At 42.0% G+C, this 10,693-nt stretch overlaps 2 protein-coding genes across 2 annotated transcripts in view; one reads left to right on the top strand and one right to left on the bottom strand.

Moving 5' to 3' along the window:
• Positions 1-245: 245 nt before the first annotated feature.
• tmem167a (transmembrane protein 167A) lies at positions 246-9,934 on the bottom strand. The gene is made up of 4 exons (XM_021590640.2): positions 9,729-9,934; positions 9,060-9,169; positions 1,047-1,081; positions 246-835 (listed from the first exon to the last, which is right to left on the bottom strand). The coding sequence occupies exons 1-4, from the start codon at positions 9,729-9,731 to the stop codon at positions 765-767; spliced, it is 219 nt and encodes a 72-aa protein (XP_021446315.1). The 5' UTR covers positions 9,732-9,934; the 3' UTR covers positions 246-764.
• Positions 9,822-10,693, top strand: part of xrcc4 (X-ray repair complementing defective repair in Chinese hamster cells 4) — a 30,194-nt gene continuing 29,322 nt past the window's right edge. The window contains exon 1 of the mRNA XM_036967303.1: positions 9,822-9,958. The gene's annotated coding sequence lies outside the window, so the exon portion shown is untranslated. The remainder of the gene's footprint in view (positions 9,959-10,693) is intronic.

Genomic DNA, 10,693 nt, shown 5'->3' with positions numbered 1-10,693 from the left:
TGCAATAAAGACAACCTGGAACCTCAACCACAGGGTTGTGTTTCACCAAGCAGGATCGATCAGCTAACTAGGTAACACTAATCAAATACTTATTTTTTGAATGGGAAAGAGAACATAAGTTGAATACAGAGTTAATACGTCAAGAATATTTTGGAAAGTGAACTGGCTAGGCAAACTCATTGATCCTGCTTGGTAACATACATACACCCCGTGATCAATGAGAAAAAGAAAAACAGACTCCCGTGTTATAGAAAGGCATGAGTTGGACCGTCAACAGTGGTCGAGTAGTCTCATCCACCGGGTCTTTAATGTACAGAAAAACACACACAAAAAGAACACTGTCAACTATCAAACACTGCTCTCCAACCTCTGGCCATGGCCCTCATTACAGATCAGAGGGGAGGGAAAGACATGGGGCGATCCCTACGGGATAATAACACAGAGGACAACGAAAACAACAAAAAAACAACAACTGTCTGTTTACAGAGAGGTCCAGGAGGCCATTTTAACAACTGAATTGTGAAATGGCCACCAGGAGAAGAGGAGGAAGGAGGGATGGAAGACGGATGCTTGTGTTGTTCTCCAGAGAGGGTCCTTGTGTGTTACTACAATCCGTTATCCACACCCCACTCAAAAGAAACTGGGGGGGAAAAACAACTGTGTCCCATGCAGGCCTCCTCTGCGATCGCGGTCTCATACTGCTGCCATCTTCAGTCTTCCACTAGGAATCCCACAGTGCATAGCGTGCGGGGAAGGGCGGGCTGTTAATCGGAGAAGAGGATGGAGAGGGCCATGATGACACAACAAACCGCCACGTACGGACTCTTCCTCTCACCTGGTGGGGGGGGGTTCAGAGGGGATGATGGGAGACTTCAGAAGTTTACATGGAAATACTCAATACTTTCAAGGTGTTGTGAATAACCCTACGACAACACTAAACCAAGACTGACTAATAAAAAAGTGTAAGCAACATATACATGGCCATCACAAGTCTTCTAGAGCTGTGTTCTAGATGATAAAACTATTGATTATGTAACAAAGTGTACCTATTCTGGAACATTTCCAAAAGATACCCAAGAACCTGAAAAGAGGGGAGAAATATGATAATTAGCTACATACTGTTTTAAGTACTGTTTTAAAGTGGCAATCAGCAGTTTAAACAATAAAGCATTCTACCCGTTCGTGTCGGTAAAAAGCTGAGGAATGGGCTTGGAGAAATGTAACCACTCAAATTCATAGACAGAGGTATGGATGCAAGGACTGACTAAGGCTGTTATGGTGACCATATTGCCGCCACACCGGTGGTCACGAGTCATGAAGACAGTCAAATTCCACGTGACCGTTTAGTCACAGTATTTAGGCTTCTTCAAGCTCAGATGCTCATTTAGTAGTCTGGTACTCAGCACTCTAGTGTCCCTCTAATCACTGACATACATGCAAATGTATCGAAAATCTAGTCAAACACTTCCTGAGAGCCAATGAGCTCAAGTTGCACAACATTTCTATAGGCTATGCAATTACGTGAGAAAACTGAATGATGTCCCCTTAAAAAGAGGAGGATCTCATCAGCTTTCTATAGGCTTTGCCTACTATTCATTTCTTAACTTTCCTAATATTAAGCACATTGATTCCCTTTACAACAGGAGTATAGTCTACCTGGCTGGCATGAAAATGAACCACGGGAAAAGCATCCTCCATTCGCTATTTAAGTGCATAGATGACATGCCCCCCCCCTGCCCGTTTTGAGACAGGTGCATGATAATGGTCCATTCTAAATCAAAACACACACATATACTAAATAATATATGTAAAGACAAGATTAAATCAAGAATAGTCTGATGGGTGAGAATATTAGCCTATCACTTGTGAATGATGCCCAGTGTAAGGCAAGAAACAATGCATACCCTATTTTTTGCGACTTTTTCAAATCATAGCTGCACACCTCATGTAGCCTAGCCCATAGGCATATACAGTGCATTCGAAAAGTATTCAGACTCATTGACTTTATATACATTGTTGCATTAGCCGTATTCTAAAATGAAGTAAATATATATATACACATTTTTTAAGCATGGTGGTGGCAGCATCATGATGTGGGGATGTTTTTCAGCAGCAGGGACTGGGAGACTAGTCAGGAACGAGGGAAAGATGAACGGATCAAAGTACAGAGAGATCCTTATTAAAAACCTGGTCCAGAGTGCTCAGGACCTCAGACTGGGGCGAAGGTTCATCGTACAACAGGACGACGACCCTAAACACACAGCCAAGACAACACAGGAGTGGCTTTGGGACAAGTCTCCAAATGTCCTTGAGTGGCCCGGCCAGAGCCCAGACTTGAACCCGATTTAACATCTCTGGAGAGACCTGACAATAGCTGTGCAGCGATACTCCCCATATAACCTGACAGAACTTGAGAGGATCTGCAAAGAAGAATGGGTGAAACTCCCCAAATACAGGTGCCAAGCTTGTAGCGTCATACCCAATAAGACTTGAGGATGTAATTGCTGCCAAAGGTGCTTCAACATACTTAAAAGGGTCTGAATACCTATGTGAATCTTTTTTTTTTTATTTATACAAACTTTTTTGCTTTGTCATTATGGGGTATTGTGTGTAATTGATGAGGGGGAAAAACAATTTAATCAGCTTTAGAATAAGGCTTTAACATAACAAAATGTGGAAAAATTCAAGGGGTCTGAATAATTTGAAGGCACTGTATGTTTTGATAATGTTTGTATCACAACTAAAGGGGCCAAATAACTTCTTAAAATTAAGCACATTAACACAACGGGTGTAGAGTGTAACTGGCATACATAAGCAGCACATGAGTTTGAAGAAAATGAACCTTCATAATAAAAAGCATAATTGTATTAGAAGTCACTTTTGATAATGGTGTTTTCCCGCTCGCTAATGGAACATTCACGCTTATAGCATATACCGTGTGCGCATTGCTGTGCTCAAAATGTGAAGAAATAGCCTAATAGTTTATCAACATTAAGCTAAACATTCTGATCTGCTGTGTGTGGTTGTATTCATTTGGGATCCATCTCATCCCACAACTGTCCCAGTATTTATTTATTGCACAGAATAGGTCAACTTTTGTACTATGGGGGATAGTAGATTGACCTAGGCTAGTGCTTTTGCTGTTCATTAGACCTACTCATCTTGTTGGCTGCCGAAAAGTAAATGTCGACAGTTCTTCCAATATCTTCAACATGTGCCTCGGAATTGGATAAGGACACTCGCAGTTGCGTCCCTGATGTTTCTGTCTTCACTTGTAGCCTATGAGAAAGACCCGATCACATGACAGAGAGCCATGTGAGTGAGAGGTGCTTTGGAGAAAGCAGAGAGAAGGGAATTATAATTATTATATTCAGCCCAAGGGGACAACAGCCACCGCAAAATTGATTTTTGTTAGGTGCATCACGGCCACACTAAGGGAATGTCGCATGGAAATTCGAGGCATTTTCAAGTGCTTGTCAAATTGTGAATGAGAGACTGATGAAGTGTGTACAGCCTGTAAAAAAAACTATGCAGAGCTCACACCTTTCATGCTACTTTTTTCAAATCTTTAGAGTCACGTCATGTAGCCTTAGAATGTATTAGAAATCTAAACATATAGCCCGACGTTTGTATCACAACTAAAGTTAAATTAATAACTCTAAATTAAGCATATAGGAGCACCTGTTTTTGTTAACCACTCAACACAGAATAGCCGCATTTGTGCACTCCCTCACATCGTTTGGAGAAAATATATTATATTTTATTCTTCATACTATAAAATAATGCCACGGAAGTCTAAGAAAATCTTGTCTGCTAAATGAACTAGTGTTGCCCACAGCCATATGGCAGTCAGATCAGTACCTAACATAAGGACAAGTCAGAGTATTCTATTCTGTTCTTCTGAAATACACTACATTTTCTTCATATCACTATTCTTTAGACCCGTCTAAAATAAATAATGGATTCATTGTGAAGGTGTAGACTATATTACATGGATTTATTAGACTTAGACTAATACTAATTAGATTAAAAACTGTAGATGTTCTGAAGGTCTGCATCAGTGGCTTGTAGGCTGTGTGGAAGACAGAAGATGCTAAAATGTGTTTATGTTAATTAAGGGTCAATTACCATGAGACCGGAAGTTATCTGCTTGACAATCCCCGGCTGACAATTTCTAGGACTGACCATCCATATTTTTCACAAATATAGTTATAACCATGTTTTGAGTCTGTTCAATTTTTGTTTAGATTTGCTTTTTTGGAATAAAACAAGCTTATATATGTGAGAGAGAGAGACAGAGATATTCAGGGTTCTGATGGGGTGCGACAGTTGAACTAAGCTGATGAGACATTTAGAAGTCATCTTCTTCAAGAACCAATGGGTACATGACATGAATTTATATGTCCAAAAATGTATGTAGCAACTACAGATTGCCCCTCGAAGGAGCAAACTTGCAAAGAGTAGCCCAAGAGAGAGAGAGAGCGAGAGATTGAGAGACAGATCTACACCGAGTGTACAAAACATTAAGAACATCTCCTTCTATGATATAGACTGACCAGGGGAATGCTATCATCTCTTACTTATGTCACTTGCTAAAGGACAGGTTCACCCATTTTGACCCATATTGTTTTTGTGCATCTCTGAGTGATGTTCTACCGATTCCCTGGGTCATTTCATGTTTTTATGTGTATCTGAGTTATTGGCAGAAATCTGGCCGGTATGACGTAGCACCATGATAAAGTCGCTCTCACTACACTGGAAGTCAATTGGAATACAGCATTTAGTTTACGAAAACGTCCATCATACATGTCAGATTTCAATATTGGCCGATGTCATAACTCGGGAGGGCGTCTTCTCTCGAATGAGCCATTGATCATATTTTTGCGATACTTCTACCGTGAGAAATGTGTAATTTAACAGAGGGTCTGGCACATTTTTCCCTATTTGTCTGCCTCTTTAGTCCAGGGTGCATATCATGGTGCAGTTGCCAGAGATACTATAGAAATGAGATAGGAATCCAATGAATGAAGGAACGTATAAAGCCCCACCCAGCAGCAGACTGTCGACCAATCGCGTTATGCTGTGTCGCACAGTTGCTAAGCTAATCGTCACGCGGTTGCTAAACTAATTGTCACGCAATCCCTTCTCAAAGTCCGTGTATATGTCGAGAAACAAGCTTATTTCCTTCTAAAGTCGGTCAAAATTCCAAAGCTATACGATGCTACAGATGGCAAGTGAATTATCTCACACCCAGAAAGGATTTGTAATGTTGTACTTCTTGTTGACGAAATACATGCTAATAATGGGTTTTTGAGCTAGTGCCCAATAGACTCCCATTAGGGCTGGGCGATATATCAAATGTATTTTATTAATTCGAATATATGTTTTTGCGTGATATTCCAGGATGATCAATGGAAAGCTGGAGCTCAATTTCAAGTCTCATTGCAAAGGGTCTGAATGTTATTCTACAATGTAGAAAATAGTAAAAATAAAGAAAAACCCTTGAATGAGTAGGCGTCCAAACTTTTGACAGGTACTGTATGTAAATAAGGTATGTTTTTTTATGTTTTTTTATTTGTAATACATTTGCCAAAATTTCTAAAAACCTGTTTTCACTTTATCATTATGGGGTATTGTGTGTAGATTGATGAGGGGGAACAAATTATTTAACCGATTTTTGAATAAGGCTGTAACGTAACAAAATGTGAGAAAGTCAAGCAGCTAGTTCCGAATGCACTGTATATCGTGAATCACAAGTTTGAAAAAATATTTTTAGGCCACATCGCAATGCCCTAACTGTGTGTAGCTACGTTTGCTAGCTAGCCAGCCAGCCCATAGAGAGAACATTGCAGATTTTCCATGATGCTACCAACCTTATAATAACACCAAATTTAAACATTTGAATTACAATTTTTTGTTTCCCTCACAAAAAATATTGTTGTCACATATTAGTGTTATTTAACACTGTAAATTAAAGGAATAAGTGGTTTTGGGTGGGTTTTTCCTTTAATTCCACTTTAGTCAGTGAAGATGAAGAAGAGACAGGTTAAAGAAGGATTTTTAAGCCTTTTTACAATTGAGACAGATTGTGTATGTGTGCCATTCATAGAGTGAATGGGCAAGTCAAAAGATGTAAGTGTCATTGAACGGGGTATGGTAGTATGTGCCAGGCACACCGGTTTGTGTCAAGAGCTGCAACGCTGCTTGTTTTTTTTTTTTTTTTACACTCAATAGTGTCCCGTGTGTATCAAGAATGGTCCACCATCTAAAGGACATCCAGCAAACTTGCCAACTGTGGGAAGCATTGGTCAACATGGGCCAGCATCCCTGTGGAACGCTTTCCACACCTTGTAGAGTCCGTGTCCAGACGAATTGAGGCTGTTCTGAGGGCACTGTACAGTGGATAGGTCCATATACTGTGCACATTATTTTTTTGGGGGGGGGGGGGGGGGGGGGGGGCTAGCACTACACAGCTGATCCAAATCACCAACTAATCATCAAGCTTTGATCATTTGAATCTGCTGTGCAGTGTTAGGGCAAAAACCAAAACGTGCACCCGGGGCTTCCCAGGACCGAGTTTGGGAAACCCTGTGTTAGAGGTCAGAGTGTAGACGGCATGTAAGCGCTCCTCGTGGAGTCTGTCTCCACTGGAGAGGCTTAAACCCACAACAGAGCACACTATCCAGCTCTCCATTCCTCATCGTTGTCTGTCTGTCTGTCGAAGGGGGTTAGACCCCCCCAGAACAGCTACTGCAGACAGAGCGTCACAATGGTTCAGCCAGCACTCCCCAAATCCTTCCTTCTTTTCTCTTCTCTTTCTTTAGCCAACAGAGGATCAGTGACACACACTCAGCACCAGATCACTTCTGATACCAGTCCCCGTAGAAATAGAGATTAATAAAAAATTATAAAATGCATATCCAATGTTTGGGTTTGTAGAACACATTTAGAAAGCGGGACAGATTGTCTTTCACATAATGACAGATAGCATATCATGGTGCTTTTCCCTAGGTTTCAAAGTACTTACATTCCGTGGGGGCATTCCATCCACCACAAATGTATAACATCCAATTTCCCAACACGAGAAATGAGACCAATGGGAAATGGGACTCCTAAGTACTAGCGTAAATAGTCTGTGGCCTGTTAGACCACCATATATCTGTCATCCAGCTGAGCCAATCTGCCATTGGTTTATAAACACTAAGCAGTCAGTCATCAGTCAGAGATTGGAGGGTTAGGGCTCCAATTTCCCTCAAGGCCCCATTCTGGGTCCCTCCCGACACACACACATACACCCCAACAACAACACAGGCCTAAATTTTTCTGGGCATTGGGCAGTGAGTGAGTGGCATGTTAACACCAGCACTGTAATGCCCAGGCAGTTTGTCAGTCTAATTTGTCTTGGAGAATGTGTGTGCCGACCTCAGATGACTGGCTCACAATAATTCCCTAATTTCCCCCTAACCCAACATGTGGCACACAGCTTGTTGCATTAGCCTCCCTTACCCACTCAGAGTTGGGAAAAGAGAGAAAGAGTTGGGGAAAATTGAGGAAGAAAAACTGAACTGTTGTTTTTAATCAGCCTTTAGCCCCCCCCCACCACCACCACCACCACCAAGAACAGCATTGAACCGATGTGATGTGTATACGCTGTGGTCCCAAACACCACACAGCTCTTATTCACTCACTGCTGAGAGGATTTAGAAACAGTCCCTTATCTAGTTGGTGACAGTCGTGTTCATTACAGCTGGTAGCCACAAACAATTCCTGTCATCTTCAATGGAAAACAAACACACAAAGTTCCATTCTCCTTCCCAGAGCATTACATAGATGAAAAGGAATACAGTCGACAAAGCCAGAGAATCTGCGTCGAGCGCTACAGATCTGAAGAGGAGTCTTGAGAGGTAGTTAGCTGGCTACCCAGTGTGAGATTTGGTTATGGGTTCAGAGAATAGAGATAAGAGTGCTTGGACAGGCATGACGGGTTGAACAATGATAGTGTATCAGAGTTGGATTGCTGCTGGGGTTGAGGATGTCGGTTGGGGTAACATCGCTTTCCTTGAATGTCATCTTTCAGAGCTAACAAATCTAGGCATTAGTTCAGTGGATGAACAACACTGTCTGTGTAGGGGGTTTTAGTGGGTGATAGAGCCTGTGTACTCAGTATTCTTCCTCTCTAGCAGACTAAGAGTCCAGAACCCTATACTGCAAATCAGGTTGACGAGTTACCGAGGAAACTTTGGTCAACTCGGGAAAACCGAAACCGCGAAAGTGGCTCACCTTTTAGCCAGGTACATTTCTACGGCAACGAATCCTTCAGAACAAACCTGCTCCGGGGCAGGCTACCTTGGGGCCAACTCCCATTTATCCTGAATGAAGTGTCTGAGCTGCGAGTTGAGGACCAATGAAATCAGATTCCCTCCCTCTCGCACAGATTGCTCATCGCCCCGTTAATTTGAGGAAGACGACTGATTAGATATTTCTATTAATCAACGTTTTTGTGTGTGTTAAAAATTATCATTTTTAAATACCCGTCACTTTACAAATGTAGTAATGACAATGCATTTGAAGCTTCATGCACAGTAGAACATTTGTATGACTTGTTACAATTATTTTATGGATAGGAGTGTGTGTGTGGGGGGGGGGGGGGGGGGGGGTGCTTGTGTGTTGATTTCGGCACATGGAAATGTGGCACTGACTCGCTCATGGATTGATGTTTCAGCACTGTCTGAATGAAGACAAAGCCTTCGATTAGCCGTGTGCGACATGCACATGCAGTTACAAGCCTGCTAGAGTTAGCGGCAGGCGGATGAGCAATATGCACCGCTGTAGTACGGATTAAGCCTGAGCTGCAATGTGAAGCGAACTGAAACACCCTGAGTAGATCTAGCTTCCTTAGCAGTATACCCCTCTGGGCTGTGGAAGGGTAGCTACAGACTAGGACAGTAACTCAGCAGGATAATACTGTCTTATTCTTCTCTGGCAGGCTAGGGGCCAGCTATGGTTCTGAGGTGTGACCTAGAGCTTTAGTTCAGTGCAATAACACTGTCTGTACGTACCCGGTCTTGTTCTTGTCCAGGAGACTAGGGGTCATGGCTCTGAGGTAGGCACAGGTACAGATGAGCAGTAGGATCACTGTTAACAGGCTCTGGAAGTTAAATATGGCAGACTGGAGAGGGAATGGGAGGTTATTACTGGTTCAACATCCATCGTCACTCTAGGATGCATCTATGACGCCACATAACCTGGGTAGCTAAATCATAATCTATGTAATACCTATTGCAAAGTCATCAAATAAGTTTCAATCACAGCCAAATACAAAAAAGGCTACTTCAGGGATGTTAACTGAAGGCTTTTTAGGTTGTTAACACAAGTTTCCAGGTGTATTGTGTTAAACGTTGGGCTCTCGCTCTCTTTCAGTTGGACACGTTCCTGACTGAATGAGGGAAATCTAGACTTATAACTGTAAAAGACTATTCTGGATGAATCAAGCTAGCTGGCTACTACTAGCTATCTACTGTAGATTGCAATAGGAACGTCTTGTAAAACAGGGATAACGTTACCACTTCCATATTAGACACAAAACATGTATTTATTTGGAGGGTGACGTTAGTTAATCAACTTCTTCGATGCGGTTTGATAGCGGTTGGCATCCAATACATGTTACATCACCGCCACCAAGTTATTTAATAAAATGTTATATTTAAGAATTGAATTAAACAACTTACCATGTCGGAGCTAGGTATGCTAGCTAGCTAGCTGCTACGGCGCCACCTCACACTTCCGTAGCGTCGTAGACAGATGACGTTGTACGGAACAAGGAAGAGACGAACTGAAACTGCGGCGTCTGGCGATTTAAACTAGATTTAACACCGGTTGTAGGTTTAAGTATCAGAAGTCGTCCATCGGATATTAAAAGACACAACCAACTATCTAAAGAAGGCTAGTGCAGTTTGAGGTAGGTGGGACACTGACGTACTTGATACATGTTCAAATGGCCACACGTGTGCCGTGCTACGTTGCTTGAGCTTTGTTTACAAACAAGTCTGATGTATGTAAACACACAACTCTAACAATCAACTTTACTGACTTTATTGTCCCCATTGGGACATTTTGTTGCAGTGTCATGTACACGTTTAAAGTGGCGTTTAAATACAAAACACATTGACAATACAACTTTCATAACAGTTACATACCAATAAAAAGAGACTAGCCTGCTAGCCTTACTGGGTCGATAGGAACATTAGCCCGAGCTATTTAGGAGGGATATCACACCTGGCACAAATTATTGTCTAGTTCTGTTTTTCTTGCCGATGGGTGCCCTATACCTGCGCCTAGAGGGGAGTAGTTCAAAGTCAGAGTACAGAGGGTGGCTTGGGTATAAAATTGGGTGTAATCATTAGTCTAAAAAACGTTTTGCAATTTAAGTAATGATGGCCAATGAAGTAGGTTACTATGATAATCTCATGTTAGTGGAGCTTTGTCATGCATTCTGCTCGCACCATGTAACATGGCCCAGTCCCAAATCAACCCTTAGACCCCACTCTAGTGTAGTCTACCCTTACCCCACCCCAGACACTTACTGTAGGCTACATGCTGGTGCCAATTTCCTGTCTGTCAAAACAAAATAGAACCTAAAAGGGAAGATAATTCCCAAAGCCAAAGATCGGTGCATCTACATTCTCCATCTCTA

Source organism: Oncorhynchus mykiss, chromosome Y (assembly GCF_013265735.2).
Source record: "Oncorhynchus mykiss isolate Arlee chromosome Y, USDA_OmykA_1.1, whole genome shotgun sequence".
Lineage (NCBI taxonomy): Eukaryota > Metazoa > Chordata > Actinopteri > Salmoniformes > Salmonidae > Oncorhynchus > Oncorhynchus mykiss.
This window is presented reverse-complemented; position numbering and strand designations above follow the sequence as displayed.

Excerpts from the sequence above, each read along its gene's own strand:
- tmem167a (XM_021590640.2), bottom strand. Across the intron at positions 1,082-9,059 it reads CTGGACAAGAACAAGACCGG|GTTCTTGGGTATCTTTTGGA; the intron begins GTACGTACAGAC and ends CCCTCTTTTCAG. Across the intron at positions 836-1,046 it reads TTGGAAATGTTCCAGAATAG|GTGAGAGGAAGAGTCCGTAC; the intron begins GTACACTTTGTT and ends CCCCCCCACCAG.